The 22927-nt window shown below is 46.2% G+C and overlaps 1 protein-coding gene across 1 annotated transcript in view; it reads right to left on the bottom strand.

The window, feature by feature from the left end:
• Positions 1 to 4033: 4033 nt before the first annotated feature.
• The window catches only part of LOC121452459 (forkhead box protein N3-like), a gene marked incomplete at its 5' end in the record, with an annotated part of 101751 nt that continues 82857 nt past the window's right edge, over positions 4034 to 22927 (bottom strand). The window contains 2 exons of the mRNA XM_041658634.1: positions 4034 to 10624; positions 22239 to 22344. Of these exons, the coding sequence (XP_041514568.1) occupies positions 10078 to 10624; positions 22239 to 22344 (653 nt within the window). The remainder of the gene's footprint in view (positions 10625 to 22238; positions 22345 to 22927) is intronic.

Raw genomic sequence — 22927 nt, 5'->3', positions numbered from 1 at the left:
GAGAAAAGTGAAATCCTCAATCCCCCTCAAATGAGCTGCTGTATTTGAGGGAGATTTAGCTGTCTGCTCCCAAAGCACTTTATTATGGAGTAACATAAAACAGTTCTCAAGTCATTAGGGTGCTTTATCCACAAATGCCCAGGAATGATTTCAAATTAAGGTATGACTGCTCTGAGCACTATTCAAATATGCCCCTCCCGGGATGGCTGATTTACATGCAGGGGGCAAACGCTCAACACACTGATTCGTTCACTTCTGCTTGAGTGAAAAAACAAAACAACACCTGTCCTCTCCATCCAAACTTAAAAAAAAAAAGTCCTTATTCAGTTCACAAGCCTCTCTCTGATTTTATATTTCTAATGATGAGACAAGGGAAAGGTCAAAGTACACAGTAGTTGGGCATGATGAAATATACTTGTGATCCCGACACTCGGGGGTGGGGTGGGGGCAGGCTTTGCTCAAGTTCAAGGCTGGCCTGGGTTACGTGAGACTGTCTCAAACAACACTCACACTTACCATGGATCTTACATGGTTATCTGAAAAGTGATGGGACAGAACACGGGCTTTCAACTCATAAATAAAAGTCTCCTAGTCAACCAGGCTTCCTCCGAAACACCCTCAGCTACCCCAGAACCTTCTAAGAGGTTGTAAATTCTTAGTTTAGAATACTTCCTGGGTCACGAGAGGAGAAAGTGGCCAAGCCAAGAATAGCAGTGGTCCTCATAGACATCCTTCCAAGACACAACAAACCAAAGGGCTTCTAAGATCCCCGAGGTACCGTGTGAGTGTGTAAGAGCACACACGCACACACGTATGGTTGCAAAACTGATTTGACAGATGGGCACCATCAGGGTTGGGGCCTGCAGCTTAAGCCCACGCAACACAGGAAACCTCACTGGCCTGGACACAGACAGCACTGCCAGAGCAATAGCTCTTCCTCATCTCCATGGGTGGGACGCATGGCTATTCTTAGCTGGTGGAGCAATCTGTCTGGTTAATTCCACTAATGAATGAGATTCTGGCATGCTAACCCTATGCAGCCAGTGTTCCCCACCTTCTTAGAGGGACTTGGGGGTGTTTCACTGCTCTGAGGATTTACAGGATGGAATGTCTCATTAGAAGCCTGGGGAACCCCTCTCCAGAAGGGGAGGAAAGACTGTAGGAGTCAGAGGAGACGGAGGACACCAGGAGAACATGGTCTATCTGTTTAGCTACGTGGGGCTCACATGGGCTCATGGAGACTGAAGTGGCAAGCCTGTGGCCTGCATGGGTCTGCACCAGGTTCTCCGTGTATATGTTATGGATCATAGCTTGGTGATTTTGTGGGACTCCTAACAGTGGTACCCGGTATAACTCTGACTCTTCTGCCTGCTCTTGAGACTCTTTCCCCCTATTAAGTTGCCTGGTTCAGTCTCAACCAGAGCTTTTGCCTTGTCTTATTGCAACTTGTTTTGTCCTGTTTGGCTGTTGTCTCCCTGAGGTCTATTTTTTCTCAAATGGGTAAAGAGTGGATCTGGGGTGGGGCAGTGTTGGGGTGAGGAATGCTGGGAGAGGTGTGAAGGGGAAACTGTGGCGGGCATGCTTGGTATGAGACAAGAACCTGTTGAAGAAAAAGAAAAAAGAAGCAGCCTGCAGGTGCTACACTTTTGAGAATTCTCTTAGCTGTTTTGATTGTCCAAGTCGCAGTTCCAGCTGCCTTGAAAATTTCAAGAATGGTTGGATGGCAGCTGGGGAGAGAACTCAGTCTGTAACTTACGTGCCAAGCAAGCATGAGGATCTGAGTTCAATACCCACCCCCACATCCAAAAAAAAAAAATCTAGATGCCCACCCCACATCCAACAACAACAACAACAACAAAAATCCAGATGCAGTGGTTTGTATTGAAATTCCAGTGAAAAGGAAGTGGGATACAAGATGCCTGGGGGTTTCTGGCCAGTCGGCCTAACCAAATTGGTAAGCTCCAGGTTCAATGAGACCTTGTTCAAAAAATAATAAGATGGAGGCTGGAGAGATGATTCAGCAATTAAGAGCACTAGATGCTCTTTCAGAGGACCTGTGTTCAATTCCCAGCATCCACATGGAGGCTCAAGACTGTAACTCTAATTCTAGGGAATCCAGTGTCCTCTTCGAGCCTCCATGGGTACCAGGCATGCATGAAGTGCACACATATAGATACATAAATAAAATTAATAGTAATAAAAACAAAATAGAGAGGGACTGTGGACCTCTGATTCACATACAGGCATCCTTATTTACCCAAACATACGTGGGCATACACACATGAATCAAACATGTATACACACAGTTGTATGTGCTATTTTCTGAAGCTACCTGCTTGGAGCCTCAAGCATTACTCAACATGGCAAATTAAATAACTCATCAGATTTGGCTCAGTGAATGACATCTGCCCTTCCTCCCAATAATGTCTCTCCTCAAACACTGACTTGGCATTGAGAGGACATACCGTGACTTTCAAGGTGATCCTGAAAGCAAGACCCGAAGAAGCATGGGCCAAGCAGGACATCGAAGGGGACACTTGGAGGACCCTGGGAATTACCATCCATCAGGGACAGTTGGACTATTACTGCCACAATAACACTGTGACCCAGGATAGCAGCTAAGGGATACAGCCCGACAAAGGTGCCTTAGTGGGTGGTGAAGCCCAGGTTAAAAAACAAAACAAAACGAAACAACGGGATGGAATCTTAGAGCATTGCAGGATGGCTTAGGGTAGAAGGCCCGCTGTGCATGCCTGAAGACCTGATCCACTAGAACTCAGAACTCCATGAGAGGGACCAGGAAATCTTTTGGGAGCATCCCTTCCTCTCTATCAGAGATGACAGATGCCTAGTCACCTGCTTTGGGTGTGTGCTACAGAGACTCGTCTGCTGGAACCATGGGCCCCAGGATGGTGGCAGGTCCTTTAAGAGGTGAGACCTAGTAGAAGATAATTAGGTCCTAAGGGGCACCATGCTCAGCAGATATTAATGTAGTTCCCGCAGGACCTGGTTATTTCCCAGGACAAAGGGTTGTTATAAAGAACAAATTTAGCCCTTAATCGCTCCCTTCCGGCCTTGCCATGTGATTCCCCATGCCATCCTGGCTGCATACAGCTGATTTTCTTTTATTATACTAGAAAGGAGGCTCACAGGGTACATGTGTATAGGGACTGGCGGGGGCACTGAAGTACTGGTGACATTTTGTGCTGGGATGTCATCACTTGAGACCCTCAGGATAGAGGACAGGTGGGCAGACCCCAATCCCAAAGTACATCTTTATTTCAGTATTTAGCGACTTCCAGACAAGACCAGATCTTAGTCATACATTCTGTGACTGGTGACAGGAGCCCTGTGTCTGTCCTACACTAGTGGCTTTGCAGAACACTGAGAGTTTTCTCATCAAAATGAAGGCAGGTGTGAAGATGGGTACTGCGTGCAGTTGGGACTCTAAAACCAGACAGGAAACTGTGTAGATATGCTTTTGTGGGTTAGAAACAGGATGGGATGTCTCGGGACCGGGGAGATGGCTCAGGCAGTAAAAGGTCTCCTGTGCAAACCCAGACACCTGAGTTCAGATCAACAGCATCCACATTAGCAAAAGGAAACAAACAAAACAAAACAAAAAGGCAGGGCAGGGCGGATGGTCATGCATATATATACTTCTAACTCCAGGCAGAAACAGAGGACTCCTAGAGCTTGCTGGCAAGTCAACCTAGTTAATGGTGACCTTCTGGTTCAGTGGTAGTTCCTGTCTCAAAAGGTAGAGTGTCTTCCAGAGGATCCAAGTTTGGTTTCCAGCACCTACATCAGGCAACTCACAACCCCGTTACTCCAGTACCCGGGGATCTGACGCTCCCTTCTGGCCTCCAAATAGCTGGCATACAAACACAGATACAATACACATTAAATAAATAAATATTGGGGATTTATCAAGGAAAACATCAACCTTTGGCCTCTGCACACAGCACACACACACACACACACAGTCTCTTCCACGGTTCAGTGGTTACACAACACACAAGGCTCCTCTTCAATTGATGCAACTCAGTAATTTTTATTGCAACTGGAAGACAATACATCACAGAAACTTTATGGTAGGTCTGGGGAAGTGTTATTTACAATAAATGATGAAGTAGTTTGTCTTTGGCAATATGATTACACATGAAGAACGCAAAATGCTGTATGGATCCCTCCCAAGCAACACCAAGTCCCCCGAGCTCGGCTGATGGCGCCATCTCCACACCGCTGCTTTAGGCAAAGGCAAGCACCACCCAACGGACATCATTTTCCTTCTCCTTTAAGATTCTCCCCTTCTGTTCATGATATTGGCAGTTTCATACAGAAATACAGAAAAAAGAAATTGGCTTATGAAGAAATTATTACTCTTATAAATTAATTTGGCCTTGTAGATCTGTTGGCCTGGAAAGGTGGGGTGACCCCAAGATTCGGCCACAACCCTCTAGGTCGTCTCGCTGTTTTGTCACTGTGGTTTTGTTTTCTGTAAAATTAAAACAAAACTCAGAAATGTTACAGAATCAGAGTATTAAGAAAATGTCCATGTAGCCATTTCCCAGGCACACACACAGATACTTTCTCCACCCCCACGTCCACCGTGACTGTGCAGGTAGTGGGGGACTGGCTGAGCCAGCTGTGGCCTTGGATGGCTTCAACACACACACTCAAGAAATGGTGAATGCATCCAAAACAGAAAGTGTGCTGTTTCCTCTAAAACAGGGGAAATGGGGGGAATCAGGTATGCCAAGATAGAAAACAATTTCTAGGTTTGACAGGATCACCATATCGAAGTCTTCTGAGAATCCAATATGGAGCATTGATTATTTGCAAAAGGGTGGAGAAGGCATGTTCTCCGCTTTTGCAAATGAGACACAGCGGAGAAACACTGCTGTAGAGATCTCAAATAAAGAGTCTTGATTTCAATACTAACAAGATAGGAAGGGTATTTGTGAGCATCCCACAGCAAATCAGAAATGAGCATTCCTCAGCAGTCTGACTCCAGAAGCTCCACAGCACGGGGCAGCACCATAGACATATCCATTTCGGCCAGGAAAAGGTGATCGCTTTTAAAATGGTGTTTTCCTTCTTTAATTTTTTTTTTTTGGTCAGTGAAGCTAGCACTTGTTTGCTGAAGGGTGGAAGAGTGAGCAAGTCACACCCATTATTCATGATAAAGCAACCGAGTGGACAAGTCTGTGCTTAATTCAAGAACAGCCAGCAGGGGAGAAGACGCTGGGAGTTAGCCACCATGGCTGGTGCGCTCTCAAACAAAGAAGGGTTAACAGATGAATTCACAAAGGTGGGCGGGTCTATACAGAACACTGAATGCCGTGTGTAACTCCTCATGACATCCCAAGAAACAGGAACACCACACAATGTATATACTTTGATTTACACATTCCATTACAAAGGAAAAAAAAAATAAAAGAAGACACCATTACAATTCTGTAACTGTTAACTGCAATAGAAACCGAAGTCTAGTCTGACAGGTAACTAAAAAGGGTTTATCACGTAGGTTATATAGCAAAAGTGTTGATGTATATTATATATAGTAGTATAAATAATAAAAAAGTATTATTTAAATTAGATCACAGTGCTGCATCATGTGCCTAACAGTGTTTGATATAGTACTGGTGGGCTGGGACCTACAACACGAAGGACTGAACTGTCAACACTGGCAAGTCACAATCAAGAGGGGACATATGCTCCAATGTTTTCTTTTGGTGGCAAAAAATAATACTAAAAATAAAAAACCTTCTCAACCCGAAAGAAAAGGATTTCTTCATAGAAACAAAGAAATCAGTTGCAACATCTGGGCAGCTGTGATCCACCAGAAAGAAATGAGTCCCAACGTGAATAAGGTTTGAGAGGGGAAGAGGAATCACCCTGAATTTAGTCTAAGCCTATACATGGGAAAACGTCCCATGCGGGTCACTTGTCCCTAACTCTGGCATCATGTCATTGCCACCCCACCCCTCCCCAAGACGCTGGAGGTCCCAGAGTGGCACCACTGAAACCCAAATTGGTGACTTGGGGTGCTGAGCATGGGCCTGCTGTGTTAAACTCTTAGGCTGGGCACCAAAGCCATTCTCTCTTGCCTGGGCACCACTGAATGCAATACTCCTTCTAGAATGTTCCGTGATAGGAACCGCTATGAAGAGAAAGCGCGAGGCATGCTGAATGACTCTACAGGAAAAACCCATTCTTAGGAAAGGGTGTCAACCCATTCTTCCTTGAAGACCCAGGCAAAGAGAGGGACCTGCTTCAGGTGTCCTGACCACGGTTTCCTTACACCGTTCAGCTTTAGTTTCAAAAAGCCAGCTTTACCAAAAGAACTCTTGAGAAATATCCTGACTGGAGAGGGGGAGGGAAGTGGGCGCTTGTGATAAACCAGAAAGAAAATCTACGATGCAAACCCTTTCCACAAAGTCCTAGAGAAAGAAGAAAGACAACCAAGAGGGGATAAAAAGGTTGGTGCGTATTTCACCTAAGGAAAGAAAGCCACTGTCTCTCCTCTTAAATGTGTCTGAGGGCCAACAGCCAGTGGTTGTAATGCCATGGTGCTGATGTGGTCACTGTTGTTTCCAAAGCATCTGTAAATATTGCTATAGTTCCCCGTTTCCCCCTCCCCCCTGCCCCATGTGAGTACATGAGACCCTGGAATGACACATGAACCACAAAGAAAGAACACCACACCCCTTGAACGATGCTCAGGCGATCTGTCAGACTAATGGATACACAGGCTAGTGTGAAAGCTAAAAGAACACCTGACGTTTGGGAACAAAGTCCAAGACTAAAGTGAATTACACTTAAGCAAAATATTCTTTCACAAATAAGCTTGTGCTTAAATTCTCTACTGCTCTTGGGGGAGGGGAAAGAGAGGGTGCCTCCTGCCCCTTGGCTTAAGGACACGGACAGCCTCAGTCGGCAGACTTCGCTACAAACGTCCACATACACATTGATAACTTTGTTTTCGCCTCAACAGTCAAAATACAGAGTTAAACACAATTGAGCCATTGTTTTGGTTATGCATAATGTGTATGCCTCCCAAAACAGAAGGAAAATAGAAAAAAGTACCCTTACTAAAGTTTCCCCAACAAGTCTTCCAGAAAATTCCAACAAAGGTGCCAAGGGAGGCTCAGGAAAATAACACTTAGAAAGCTGCCGGATGAGGTATTTATGCAAAAAGAGTGGTTCTGGGGTTCAGAACGCACTTGTATAAGATAGTTTTCTAGATCTCTGGGAGATCAGAAAAGTAAATCACACACACACTGCATCTTGTTATCTCTGAAAGAGGCCTCTGCCCCTTCGGAAAAGTGAAACGAGGGGAGACAGCCCACGTGGGGTTTTCAGCGGAAGAAGTCCCCTGCCAGAAACAGTGCCGAGCGCTTACCTTCGCCTTCAGTAGAGGTCTGGGTCTCACCGTTTTTGGGGTGGGGAGGGGCGGTCTTTTGGACTTGGTTAGGTAACAACAGAAATCAAAGTGTGGCTCAGGTTCCAGAGCCATGGATGGCTTGTAGGGTGTCAGAGGTTTGTGGGGAGAGAGATCAGGGCACTGGGAAAACACACCTGTGCTCTCATCTAATCCGGAACCCCCTCGAGGGGCCAGGTTCAGGGACAGGTCTGAGTAAATCGCGCCCGCCCCCAAGTGGGAGCCCCCAACTCCTGTTCTCTCTGGAGCTGCCTTCAGGTTAGGTAGGGGGAGGCAGCAGAGAACCTCCTTCCTTCCAGGCGGATGCGGTTGCCATGGTACCTGGTTCCGACAGGCAGACATAACTTTAAAGGCCCACTCCTGTCCTGTTTCAAAAGTCCGAGGTCGCCTCAGTTTTCTCCCTCTCCCAAACATCTGACCCTGAGCCATGGTAGTGTTTTTACAAGTTCCCTCCGTTTGGGTGTAAGGCCATATTGTTTTAGGGATTTCTCTTTAGACCTCAAGGAAAAACAGGTTTCTTTTTTTTTTTTTGGCAAAGGTAACTGGAGTTTCTGGCTTGTGTGACATGGTCTGGTTGTCATTCAGCTCTCACTATCTTGGTGGTCTTAGTCCCAGGGCGACTACAGCTGAAGAGGCAGCGACAGTCAGCCCCCTTCTCACTGCGAAACCTCACAGTTGCAGTGAAACACGCAGGGCTGGCCCATCCGAGCCCATAATCACTTACTTCCTCCTTCCCATGCACCCTATCTCTTACCCTCACCCAATAAGGCCCATTAGCATGTTTCCCCTTCTTCTGGCGAATTTGCATAATTATTCACTGCCTATTTCCTAGAACCAAATCACGGTCATGATTTTTCTCAAGTAAGCATCCCATAATTCTCTTGACTCTATCATACACACTACTAAGTTTGCCCTCGAATTATTGCGTCATGTTAAACACATACAGACAAAGGGAAGGACACACTCTTCAGTAGAGAATCAGAGGGGTCGGGGCTGAGTGCGGACAAGGCAGTATAGAGCTCAACCAACCAAGCCCTACCAGAGTACGGAGATAATTTATATTGCAGAGTAAGTTCCCCAACAGTCAGAGTTTTGTCCCTGAAGAAGGTTAAACCTTAAACACCTGCTTCAAAAAACCAAAACAAAATAACAACAACAAAAAGAAAAAGGGGAAAAAAGGAAAAGAAAAAAAAAAGGAAAAAAAGAACAAAAGAACCTCTAAGCCTAAGGGCTTAAAAATTAGAGGCATAGCCTTCTCTCTATTTTCTATATTTATATGAAAATAATTCATGCTTCATGCTAAATACATTATTTACCTTACAAGAACTTTGTTATTTTTGAATAAAAAAAAAGTTTATTTTTGTGATTTTTTTTTAATTTTCTTTTTTTTTTTCTTCAAAGGAATCCATGCATTGTGGATCAGAAATTTCTGCTGGCTACACTGGCTGAATGTGAAAACCACTGATTTTATTTTTTTATTTTTGCAAAGAATGAGTTCTGGCATTAATTGCAAACCCTTTTTGAGGGCTGTATAGGAGTTGTATTGATTACCATGTTTTTGCTTTTCGTGTCCATCAGTGCGCCTTTAACCTCTTAAAAAGACATCACAATATGAATGGCAGTTTTTGTAGCACCCCCCCCCCCCCCAAAAGTTGGATCAGATTGTTTGAATGGGAAAGAATCTGTACCATTTTTCCTTAACAGCTGCTGTCATGTTTTGGGCATGATTGCTTTCACTTGGGCAGTTAAAAGGATATAGCCTGTTTTCTGCATCAGCTTTAAGTCTCGTGTGTGCATGTATGTGTGTGTGTGTGTGTGTGCAGGCGCACACAGGGCCAACCTTCAGGCTTATGGCTTTTGGAAGTCTTCTTAGTTGAACAGAGAGCAGAATTCAGTGGTTAGCAATGGCTCTAAGAATTTTCCCTGTCTCTCCCCCTTAGACACTGAGGCCGGATGTACTGAGCAGTCTGGTAGTCAGCTTGTGAGACGGTACCAGGTTCAAGCTTAAGTACAGAAGACTGGCAGCCGAGCCCTGGGCTTGCTATCTGGCCATGCCATTGGCGTTTCTGGCACATTGGTATGCCAGGGCCAGAGCACAGTGTTACCCTTAGAGGATGCTGTTCCGAGGGGGACACGGAGCTCCTCCGTCTCTGTGATTGCTCCCCAGTTTCACTCCAAACAAAATTGACTTTTTAAACCTAAGGGTTGGCCTGAGCGTGATGATTCTGCATGCGTGCCTCCTGGGTGGCGCAGGAGTGTTCCTGTGACATTAATGCTGACATCCCTGTGGGTTCAGTCACAGGTGTCTGACAGGCTGCAGGAAGCAATGGTTAATTTTGGCTTTTTTTTTTCTTTCGGTTTTTGTCTTCAGATAAAGAAAAGCTTTTGTAAAACGGCTGAGTGTCAACATGAGTTCTATGGCTTCAATCTCCTTTAAACATAAAATTCTTAAGGGTCCAAAAACAAAGGAGTGGGGGGGCAAATTAAAAAGAAAAAAAAAAGAAAGAAAACCAAAACAAAAGGAAAAAAAAGAAAAAGAAAAAATTGCTGATATTGCCACAAATCATTAGAAATCTCCTGACCTGCTGAAACCAAATGGCCATAAGTTCAAAACAAATCAGAGACTTGTTTCAATTTTTTGTGGTTTCCTTTTGTTCTTTTTGCCCCTTGGCCGTCCGATTGGTGATGTTGTTCAAACAGGACCGGATCCCCGCCAAGTGCAGGAGGGAGCCGGCGGCCTCTTTCATCTCCTCATCGTCACTCTCGGGGGGTTTTTCTGTGCGTCTCTTTTTGAGGGGCAGTGTGTCGCTGGGGACCTTCCTGGCCTTGGCGAAGTGCTGCCGCTTCTTGTGCTGGGATGCGTACCCGCTGTCCCCCAGGGCATCCTTGGCCTCCTTCTGGCTGGGCTTCCTGTCATCCTCCTCTGTCTCGCTGTGGCTCTCATGGCTCTGGAAGCTTCCCTCACTGCCCTCCTGGCTCCCCTTGGTGGCAAACTCATAGTGGTCGTCAGCCGAGGAAGAGGAAGAGGAGATGGAGTCGCTGGCGGGAGAGGTGCTTCGAGCATTGGAGGACTTGGCACTACTGTAGTTGTGATCTTCCTTGGGATCGCCACTGACCACCGGGGAGCCACACGGCGGCTCACTCTCAGTCCGCATCCGGCAACTGGTGATGCTATTCCTGCAGATGGAAGAGGAAACACCAAATTACATCTTCTCTGGTGGAGGCTCCTGCTAGCAATCTTAGAACATGGCTAACAGGTACAACGATCTCTGCAGAAGTGCCCCCCGTCCCCACCCTGTCCTCACGCTCATCCCTTCCCACCCCAACAGACACGTTCACTTAATCCACAGCGTCTGAGTTGTCAAAGCAATACTTTGAGGTGATGGAGTAAGACACCACCAGCCGATGCTGGCTGGGCACCTCTGAAACAAAGGCATATTCTCTTCTGGAATTGCTGTATGAAGTGGCATTTGTCAGAAGGCTAAATACAACATGCGGTGAAGAGTCCTGCCTTGTGGTGACAGCTGCTCACTCAGGTGCCCTCTCTCTCACTCACTCTGCCGATGTGCACCGAGTATGTAAGAGAGGAGATCCAGGAGAGCATCTAACAAAACAGTAAGTCGGGGCTGGCTCATGGAGGAGAGGCCGTAAGTTACTGTTTCTTGAGCTCCCAACCAACAGATACCCCACTGAGCCCATAAGCATGTTTAACTCCATCAAGTGGACCTCAGCCTCCTTCTTCACATGGGTCAGAAGTGAGTGCCACAAAGTTCGGTCACTGACTAAAGCTACACAGATAGTGACAGAGCTGGGATTGAAACCAGCTCAGCTGCACTCGGATCAGTGTTCTCCTGCAATTCCCCTGGGCTCTCCCAGCACCCACCATGCTCCGGGTCACTTCTTGTGTATATTTATGCCACTGGCCATTCTATGTCTCCTTGTTGGGAGGTAGGGAGAGGCACCATGCCCACCTTCTGCTGCTTTCCTGATGTGCCTGGCACACAGCAGGTGCCCAGGGTGGGTGGGAGTCTGAGGGACAGATGAGCGCAGGAGGCATGGGGTACTATAGCCAAAGGGAGAAGGAACTTTAAACATCTCCCCCAAGTCCCGAGAAGGATGTGTCCTGTGCTGATACGGGACCAGTATAGACACTGCCAGAACCTTCTGGCAGAGACAGGCATATTGGTGCACTTTTGGGGCGTGAGAACTGGAATATAACTGGATCTCATCCTTACTTAATGAAATTAACTTTCTCTGAGATTTCAGCATGGGTTTATACTCCATAAATTACACACTAAACTCTGCAGGGAGTGACAAGCTCCTTCAATTATTAATAACTTGGCACAAAGTGGCTCATGTTGGTGTAGGCCAGCTGCACTGAGCTGATGTCAGATGCCTCCTGCTGCAGGGGGTTGTCACTCCAGGACACCAAATGCTGAGAAGAAATTAGCCATCCTGAACTCGTTGGAAGGTGCGTTTCTAACTACCGCCTCCACCCCAGAACCCAAACCCGAAACCATTCATTCCAGTTGACATTCGATACAGCTGAAATGCCTGCAGCTTCTCAGCCTTGGCCGAGTCTGTGAATCATGATCTTCACGGTGACCACAGATTAGCATCAGCAAAAGCCACTTGATCTCACCAGGCCCCTAGGAGTTTAAACCATAGGACCAGCAAAGCCATGTGCTCTCAATCTCAAACCTGGAAGCTGTCCACTTTTCTCATCCACAGAGGGAATACAGGAAGTGAGACCTTGCAGTCGTTCAAGGCAAAAATGATCAGTGTTTGTAACTAAGAAGCCGCGGTGCAGGCCGATGCTGACGGCTGCTCTCCTTATGGCTCTCATTTTGTTCCACCCTACTTAAACGCCATGGGTTATCTCAATGGTTCTCAACCTGTGGGTCGCGACTCCTTTGAGGGGGGGGGTCACCAAAGACCATCGGAAAACACTGATATTTACATTATGAGTCATAACAGCAGCAAAATTATAGTTGTAAAGTAGCGATGAAAATAATTTTTATGGTGGGGGGGAACTATATTAAGGGGTCACAGCATTACAAAGGTTGAGAACCATTGAGTTACCTGGTACCCAAGGGTTCTCTAAGGAATGAACAGTTCTAAACCTACTGGTTGTCATTTGGAAGAGTTGCCTGCGCTAGGCACTGACCTGAGGATTCTGACCTCTTGCCAAGTATGAAAAGCAGACAGGATTAACATAAGGATCATCTAAGCAGGGGACTGGAGGCAGTGCGATGCCTCTCTACCTCTCTACCAAAGAAACCACAAGCAGAGAGATAGGGCTGAGAGAGAGAGGCTTGCTCTAAACATCTCCTGGTCAAAGCTTTTGACCAGGTAGCAAGGGAGACACATTTAGAAGCAGCTTCCCTGACTACAATACAGACAATGTCAGATACGGCGCGGCGATGCATTTTACAGGCATTCTGAGTTCACTAGGGAATATAGGGAGGGCTGTACAAACTAGACAGCCTGTGTTTAATACCCAGAACCAAAGCTGTCCTTTGAGCCCTGAATGGGCGTCACACACAGCAACATTCACAAAAATAACATACAACACAAGGGGACAGACATGTACCCACCCATCCAACCTATCATTTTAAAACTAACTTGAAATGTGAGCAATGGGGGAATCAGGAAATCGGGGTTTCCCTGGAACAAATACCTACCCCAGGACTGGGGCAAGAGCCCAAACTGATGGAGGAGGAAAGAGAAGCAGAGATGGGAAACTGGTTTTGTCACCTTCATGGATTTTATGGTCGCTCCAAGGGAGTCACAATAGACTCAAGCCCACCATTCCCATAGGCACCCAGAAGTCTGAAAAAGCAAATCTTTGGAATAATGCACTTCAAATCCAACCACAGAGAATCCCAACTCATTAGCGTGCACAGAACCTAGGTTCATAATTTTAAAGCCATTAAGCACAAGGGAAATACACTATTATAAGTTAGAGACAGCAGAGAAAAAGCTACAGAGCCCAAACTGCAAAGACTGCGCATGCTGAGACCACAGAGTAGGAGATTAGTATTTAAAACAAACAAAGACGAGGCACAGGAGGTCAACAGCCCTGGAACCCTGGCACTCAGGGGGCGAGGCCTGGGCTATACATAAGACCCTCTCTTATGGACTGGAAAACAAATTATACAACATGCAGCAGAATATGGCTAAGGGGTGGGAATGCAGGTGAGAGGGCTGGACTGATCATCAAACTGGACAGCATTGGTGCTGAGGAGACAGGAGTCTTGAGAGCTTGTTCAGCGCTTATACAGAAGCTGGGAGCTATGAAGTCTGTCTATAATCCCAGTGCTGGGGGGCAGAGCAGAAATGGGAGGAAACCCCAGCTTCCTAAACAGTCTAGCCCAACCCATGTGCTTCAGGCTTCAAAATACCCGTGTGTGGTGCACCTGCCCACAATTCCAGCACTTGTGTGTAGACAAAGAGGTCAGGGCTCAAGGTCATCTTTACCTACCTACATAGAGAGCTCAAGGTCAACCTTTGCTAGGAGACTGTCTCAAACAAACACAAGAAAATTTCACATAAACTGAGCCGGACTTTTAGAGGGGTAAGAAAGCACAAGATGTCACAACCAAATTAATGGCTGAAAATTTTCTAGATTGGCTGAAAGGTACCCAGTTTTAGACTAAAAAAGCCAATACATGCTTATCATGATAAACAATGCAATCCACGCTTACCTATCACTATCAAATAAAAAGGTAAGCCAAGAAACAAGCAATACAGGTCACAAAAAAAAAACCCCAAAGAAATTAACCAACCAACCAACCAACCAACCAACAATCTAATTACTTAACCAAAATCACAAGGACAGCTAGGCACAAACAACACAACCTAACCAATCAGTCAAAACCACAAAAGATCACAGCACTGTATCGTGGCAGTCCCAGCTCCTCAGAGGACAAGGCAGGAAGATTGCTGGCTATATCAGGACGACAGAACTGGGCAAAGGTGAGATACAAAAGTAGAAGGAAAATGCCAACGGGTAGGGAGAAGCATCAACTGACTGACCACAGCCAGTGAGGGCAGCAGGAGCAGACAACACTCTCAAGATGAAAGAGAGAACACCGGTCAGATGACGCCTTCAGACTAGAAACAGACACAAGGTCAAGGCGCTATCCACAAACTATAGAAACTTCCTAAGAACATTATTTGGGAAGCACAAATGTGATCTAAAAGGGAAGGCCTGGTACACAGGAAGAAATGACTAGCAAAGGAGGCACAAGCAAATGGTGACTGAACTGCAGAATTATGATCGATGGCTTAAGAACAAAGAGAAGAAAAACAGAGGCCAAGCACTGGACTTTTTAATTCCCCATTTGGGAGGTGGCAAGAACTGAAGCGAAAATATTCGAAAGGCTTGGTATTGATCACAAGGTTAAAGATATCAGTCAAACATTTTAGGAGGTTCATGTCAAAAGTTTTAGGGCTCACAATGAAAGAGGAACGTGACGCTTAACTTGGGAGGCAATGGAATGAGAAGAGGGAGAAGTCAACATAAATAATGCTCAGAAGGGTCTGGAAGCCGGGGATAAAGTATGAGTTTGTGCAAAATTAGACGGATATGAATCCAAAGATGCTAATAAAAATGGGAAAAACCCCTTCAACCAGAAAGGTACACGTTAGTGCTAGGGATTGAAAAAGGTATGCTGTTTATACACCGTGAGCCTAAAGCAAAAAAAAAAAAAAAACAAAGAAAGGTCAAGATCACGGAAGTGCCGTGTCAGCTGCAGAAGCCAGCCAGGATGAAAGACAGGTTTCAAGGCAAATGCTACGACTACAGAAGCAGTCCTAACCCACAAATGTTCGGTTCGCCAGGGAGATCAAACTGCTCTCAACAGGAATTCTTCCAAAAAGAAGATGGCTCCAAAATCCATCTCCTACAGCTAGAGTGTTTCAAGAAGGAAGAGCCAGACCCAGGGTGTGATGGGTTTAACATGTCATTCCCAGTGTCAATCAGACTTCTCACACATCACACACACATACACACACACACACCATACACACACAGATACAAAAATAATGAAAATGGAAAATACTTTTTTAAGTACATGTGGAACACTTTAAAAAAATTGATTGTATTAAACTATCTATTATCTACCTACACTTGGCTATATATACTGGGGCATCCAGACTAGGCTTAAATATCTCAAATGCCGAAGAAGTCTCACGTTACTGTGCATCTAAATTCACGGTGAATGCATGAAGTGGAGACTGAACATTAAGAAACTTCTACTCCTTTTTTTTTTGTTTTGAAAGTCACAGATGCCCTTCTAAGAATATGTACTGGTCAAAGAAGAAGCAATAATGAGAAAAAAAGTCAGGAAGGATGCAATAAGGCTGGAATTATTGCATTATGCAATTATGTGGTTGGAAGGAAATTAAAACATTAAACTTTGTAGGAAAAGGATTTTAAAAAGGTATGCATCTATACGAAGAAAAACAGCAGGGAAGAACAGAAGGTAAATAACAAAAGCCAATGAAGGGGTCAGACAAAAGGCTCAGCTGCTAAGGGCTACTCCTAAGGAAGAACCAAGTTCCATCCCAGACCCCTCACAATGGCTCACAACCACCTGTAACTTCAGCTCCAGAGGATCAGATGCCCTCTTCTGAGATCTGGGCAACCACACTCACGTGGTCCACATAGAGACAGATACAGTCAATGAAAAGAGGACAAATCAAATGAAACAGTGCTTTGCAAGAAGAAAATGACAAGTTTAACCAAGCAAAAAGAGAAGACACAAATGAAATAGAAACAGAATGTAGCTATAAAAGATACCTTAAAAGATCGTAAATACTGAGAATACTTTATACCAAGATATAAGAACACTTAGGTGAAACAGATTCCCAATCACCCAGTTAGGTCAACAGGAAACACCAAGCCTGCTGACCCTACAATCACTACACAGATTAAACTACCCATCCTGAAAGGGTGATGCCAGCACCACACTGTCCTGCAAGTGAGCTCCCTCAACTACCAGGCAATAAAGACATTCGATTTCATATAGGAAGGGATGTGAGAGTGGCTAATCAGAGTGAATACTCTATTACATTTACAAGGCTAACATAACCTTGACACCACAACTAGATGAGGACCGCATTAGAAGGGCAGGCTGCATAAACTAAATGGCCAAATCCGTATCTAAAATATCAGTTCACCAACTTCAGCAATAAAAGCACAATGTGTCAGGTGTGATAAGTAGAGAAATGAATGTGTTGTTCAGAACTAGCAAATTTATTATGCAGCTCATCACAGTAAAGAAAAATTTAGAGAAAACTTCACTGAGTTTCAAGTGATAGAATCTTTTAAAAATGAAATTTGATGATCAGTAATGATAAATACAGGAAAGTAGGACTGGGTGGAATTTTGTAATTATGATAACATATACTTGATTTTGTTTTCTTTTTTTAAAGAAGTCTCACTATGTAAAGCAGGCTGTCCCAGAACTCACAGAAAGCCACCTGCCTCTGCCCACAGAGTGCTGGGGTTAAAGGTGTGCGCCACCATGCCCAACTCTTCCTAAAAATAATTAATGTCAAGGGCTGGTGAGATGACTGTAAAAGGTCCAGACGCCTTTTGAGTGGGATAATCACACAGTGTGGCATTATCCATCAATATAAACAACACAGTTATAGGTATAGGAAGCAAACAGACCTCACTGAAGAAGATGCATTGCTCCAGCTAGCAAAAACACATTCAAAAGTGTATAAAATTGAACAATACGTTGTTTATGTTACCAATACCCTTTGAATGCAAAAGGAGGGGATCGTGGTTACCTAGCAGAGGACAAAGCAGTCTAAGCTGGGTGGTGGGTTCACAAACACTGTATCATCAAAAGTCTAATAACTGCCAAATGTTTCATATATTCTTGTATATGAATAAAAAAACTGCATAAAGTTTATTTTTTTTGAAAAATAGCTCCCAGAATGGAGAATGAAGAAGGAGGGGCTGCAGAGATATCTCAGTGGTTAAGAGTAATAGCTGTTTTTCCTGCAGACCCAGGTCCAATTTCAGCACCAACATGATGGCTGGCAACCATTTCTAATTCTAGTTCCAGGGGATCTGACGCCCTCTTCTGGCTGCTGCAGGCACTGCATACATGTGGTGTACAGACATCCAATCAGACAAAACACTTATACACAAGACATAAAAACTAAAAGAGAGAGAGAGAGACAGACAGACAGACGGACGAAGGATTTAAGGAAAGGCAGGCAAAGAACCACTAACCAGAGAACTACGTTTCACCAGGTTTCAAATTCTCTCGAAGAGGGTCAGAACTGAGTTCATAGTTCTTCCCTACAGTCTTCGTAGAATCCAGTCTAATTCTACCTGAACATCATCTATGAAATAAAGTTCAAGACCCCTTTTAGCCCTGGAGTCCTATTGGTGTGGAGGCAAGGAGAAAGAGCACAGGGGTGAGGGGAGCCCCTTCCTGGGGTTGACAGCTCCGGTAGCTCTGTCTTAGAGTGCTATCCAAGGGAACCACAATAGAAAACAAGATTCTCCTGCACAAGGCTCAAGGTCCTGAAGGGTCCCACAGTCAGGGGCCTACCCAGAACCTGCAGGAGCTGAGGATGTTCAGACACAGGAAGGGACAAGGAGCCAAAGCCAGGACTTTCTAAAGCATTTGGCCAAGGAGTGGAGAAATGAGGAGAGCTCCACAGAGCGGATCCACTTTCACCGGTCCAGGCAGGGCAGAAGCAAAGACTCTTGCAGGGATGTGAGGCCCGGGAGGGATTTGGATGGTCTTTCTGATGGAGTTCTTTGGGTCCTTTCTCCACCTCACCCTTTACTATTGTCTCCTGTCCTCCTGCCTCAAAGCATAAAAAATTTAATACTACATTCTGAAGCCACCTTTGAAGGCCACAGTGTTAGAGACAAAAGACAACAGCTGCTTCACCTTAAAGAACCCAACACAACGTGGGAAGAGATGGGTGGCACATTTCCCTCTACTTCTGTCTCTAGGACACACCCCCATCAATGCTGCACTCTCAGGGGGGCTTCTCTAGGTGACCAGGAGCAAAGCAAGGACAAGGAGGTTTCTCCTAATGGTCTGGCCGCACGAACTGGTGCTGTGAGCCGCAGTAATGTGTTGTCAACTGTTCTGTGGGAAATGTTTGCAAGTGAGGTTCTTAGAGACCCAAACGAAACCAAGCAGCTGCACACGGTGATTATGGGGCTCTCCCTCGCAGTTTTGGCACATGTCGAGGGCTGGACTTACAGCGGGGGCCTTACCCTAAGTTTGCCCTGCAGGAAAGGTGGCGGTGGTTCAGCCTAATCCCAAGGTTCAAGGCCCGGGAAAGTATGGGGAAGGCACAAAGTGCAAGTGCCCAAGCCCTCCACGTCATATGTAACTATCTGCACGGAGTATCCTTAGTATGTGCAGGAATCACAGCCGTGCTAAGTCTACTAATCCATGGGTTTCTGTGTGCATGCCCACGTGCCATGGTCAGAACCACTGATCCGCAGAGCAAGGATCCAGGGGACTATCTCCTGAGCATAGTTTCTGGGCACTAGTCCTCTAACAAGGACCCACCTCTGAGCCATTCTCTTGATCCTCAGTGAAAAGGGATCTTTTCTGTTGGAGCGGACATATGGGGAATCAAAACCAGCCCTGAGGGGCCAGTGAGATGGCTTAGCTGGGAAAGGCACACACTACTAAACCTGACAAACTGAGCTCAGTCACGTGGTGGGGAAGAAAACTGACTCCTGCATGGTTCTCTGACCTTTAAGCACCCCATCCCCAGATATGTAACACAAACACACACACACACACACACACACACACACACACACACGTCCTGGGAATCGAGAGATGGTTAAGGGGCTAGGAGCACTGGCCGTTCTGTCAGAGGACCACAGCTCAGTTCCTAGTACCAATAAGGTGGGTCACAGCTGTTTTTAAATCCAGTTCCAGGAGGCGACACCCTCTTCAGCTTCCAGTGGGCAACACACGCTGCTAAAACACACACACACATAAAGTAAAAACTAAAAAATTCTTTAAAAAAGAAAAAAGAACCTTGGAGTTAAAATTAAGATGTTTCAGATCCTAGACTTGTAACCTCCCTACCCGGGAGGCAGCACACAGCACCACTAGGAGAGATGAACTCTGGCCCACCTTCTCCCTCTTCTCCCAGGTCTGTGATCACGTGTTCCATCTGATGGAATCTCTTCCTCACGTTAGAGTCATATTAGGCATTGAACCTAGGGCCTCATGCCTTCAGGCAGGCACGCTTCCACTAACACACATTTCCAGATCCATCCATTCAATGGAACCTTCAGAGGCTTCCCCCTGGGAATGCAGGAGCAGAAGCAAGCAACACGCACTTAGCCACGGGCAACAGTCGTAAGGACGATGCATCCTGAGCACTCCACGCCCCAGCAAATTTAAAGATAAGCGGGTTTCCGATGTCGAAGGATGGGCCAATCTTGGAGGTTATTGAGTAGAAAGTCAACACGGTCGAGTCAATTACACTATTGACAGATGCTCTTACAAGGAGATTTCGCATCATAATTATATGCAAAGGAACCCAGCAAATACAAGCTGTATAATGATCGGCTAATAAAAGTAACACTTCATCCATGTCAATAACAGTTTCAGACTCAAGACAAACAAACATGGCCTTTGCCACTCAGTAGAGAGGGAAAAGAGATCCCCGAAAGACAAATATTTTCACTTAAGTTGGGAGGTGATTAGAAGAACACAGGAAACCTGTCACACAGAGGAGAGGCGGGCACTAGCCTGCACTGCTGATCAGTGACTCTCCCGGGCAAACCCTGGCACACCCGCAGGACCCGCAGGCACACACCGTCCTGTGGACTGGCAGGCAGCATTCAGGGTTCTATTCTTCCCTGGACTGTTTCTCTCTCAAGTGCGGTTGAATTCAGGTTCGAGGGGCAGGTGGCCAAACTTAAAATGTGTGATGAATAAATAGAGTGAGCAGAACAGGATTTCCCTCCCAGTCACATCTTCCTGGGTCTCAGGCAATGCAGAATCTGCAAATGCCTTCACAGCTGGGGGCTCACTCTTCTGAGTCGCCCTATAACTAGGGCAGACAACACAAGCAAATGTCCCCAGACTCACAAGGCACCCCTCCAAACAAACAAATAAGTAGAAACCTCTTTTGGAAAACAGAGGTTGGGCAGATAGAGGACAGTATTTGGAAAATACTGCTAATGCAAGTCCCTCCATGCGTGTGTGTGTGTAACGATAAAATGATAACCAGTCAGCTTCCTGCTCCAGTGCCATGCTTCTCCACCATAGTGGACCGACTGTTGACTCTAGAACTCTTAACAGAATGAAATCTTTCTTCCCTGAGTTACCTTAGGTCACGGTATGTTACAACAACAGGAAAGGAAGTAATACAGGTGCACCCATGACCCCAATGTGTGTGTGTGTGTGTGTGTGTGTGTGTGTGTGTGTGTGGCAGGGGTAGGGGAGAAGGCGTGCAGCCGAACTGCAGATCTTTAGCAAGCAAGCAGCTTGCTCTGCCCTGTGTAGACCCTGACTGGTCGGCTGAAAAAGACCTAATCCCACCCTGGGAAAGCAAGCCACCTAGAAAAGAAAAGGGGACCCAGAGGAACACTAACAAGCACGGCCACATACCAAAAAGGCCACAGTGCAAGCTCCCTTTTAGAAAGGTGTTCTGTGGGAATCCTATGCACACTGAGGGAGTCTACAGAAGACAGACACCGCAAGGGAAAGACGCACAAGTCACGGGCGGTCAGTGCTAGCTGTCAACCTGACAGAATCCAGAAGACCCGGTAGACAGGCCTCTAGCACGCTTATATGGACCATCTAGATGAGCAGAGTGGGAAAGACCTGTCCACAGTGGGCAGAGGGCGCTGGGCTGTGTGGACGGAGAAAGTGAGGTGAACACGAGCTTGCATTCCTCCCTCCCGGCATTCCTGACCGTTAAGTGACCTGTTGCTCTGAGATCCTGCTCTTTGACTGACAACACCCCCCCGAACCACCAGCCTTTCCCCTTTTACACAATTTGTCAGAGTATTTTATTATGGCAATAGGGGAAAACCATCACTGAACATATTTGCTTCAAGAAAGGCAGGGTGGGGGGTGCCAGGGTGATGTGGAGAGAGGTGTGGAAAGTTTCTGGTAGCCCAAGAGTCACATTTTAGGGAATTAGTAAGGCAGTGACTGATAGATGGATAAGAGAAATAGGAGCCTGTCACGCTGTGTGTGAGGACCCTAAGTCAGAGGTGGACCCTACGCGGGGGCTGGTGATGATGATGAGGAGGAGGAGGAGGGGGAAGAGAAGGGGGGAGGAGGAGGAAGAGGAGGAGGAGGAGGAGGGAAAGAAACTACCCCAAAAAGAGCCCGTGTAGTCTCTTCTGGCATGAGTCTCAGTAACAGGGAAATGATACCCTTGCTACCCATAGACCCCTTACCAAATCACATTTCACACGCACCCCTCCATGGAGACATGGAGCTTCACAGATGAGGGAACTGAGGCAGGTTCAGACGGATGAGACAGCATCCAAGGGTCATAGTCAACTGCTCACCCTTGCCTTCTGGCCTCTTTTGCCTGGTACTTTAAGAAAAGCCTAGCTTATATCCCACCTCACTGGGAAGGAGCTGAGATAACCTGAGAGCGCATGGAGATGATGGCATCTGGACTGGGAATGCGTCTTCCTCCTTTGATGCTGTGGACATTCAAGCTGGCCCTCTCCACCTCCTGACAACTCCGCCCCCCCCCCACCCGGAATTGAGGGATGTTTTCCCCACTCAGCAGGCTCTTCCCTTACCTTATGGCTGCAGTCATCCCAATGGGAGTGATCGGCAGTGGGCGGACGCCAGGAAACAGCCCTCGGCTCAGAACCCTTGCTCCGTTTTGTATCACTCCCGGAGAGACTAGGAAAGAAAAAGAAAGAGACATCACAGGTGAATTCAACTGGGAAGGAGTTAGCAATTTTGAGAGAGAGAAAAGGTGGGGGAACAGAACATGTGTGTGTGCGCGCGCGCGCGCACACACACACACACACACACACACACACACACACACAAGTACAGAGAATAAGACAGAAAGATGATGTGCAAACAAAGTCATCAATAGTTTACAAATTATTGATGCTTTTGTTAAAAAAGAATCAATCAAACATTAGTTTAAAAGGGCGGGGGGGCTTTGGGTTGGGAAAGAAGACCCAGTGGTTAAGAGTCCTTGCACTGTGAGCAAGGAGACAGCAGTATGAATTCCTAACAACCAGCAGGAGCTGGGCATGCCCTGGAGAGCTGAGAACTCGCTGGGAGTCAGCCTAACCCAAACTGATCAGGCAAGAGACCCCTTCTCAAGGCAGTAAGGTGGGCAGCAACAGACAAAGATACCCAATGGCCTGCTCTGGCTTCTGTAAGAGGGTGCACAGGCGCACCTGCCCAAATATTCACCTGTGCAACACACACACACACACACACACACACACACACACACGCGCGCGCG

This window comes from Microtus oregoni, unplaced genomic scaffold (assembly GCF_018167655.1).
Source record: "Microtus oregoni isolate MIOR12 unplaced genomic scaffold, Mior012 000009F_ref0000495, whole genome shotgun sequence".
Taxonomy (NCBI): Eukaryota; Metazoa; Chordata; class Mammalia; order Rodentia; family Cricetidae; genus Microtus; species Microtus oregoni.
Note: the sequence above shows the minus strand (reverse complement) of the source record. Positions and strands in the feature narration are given on the sequence as shown.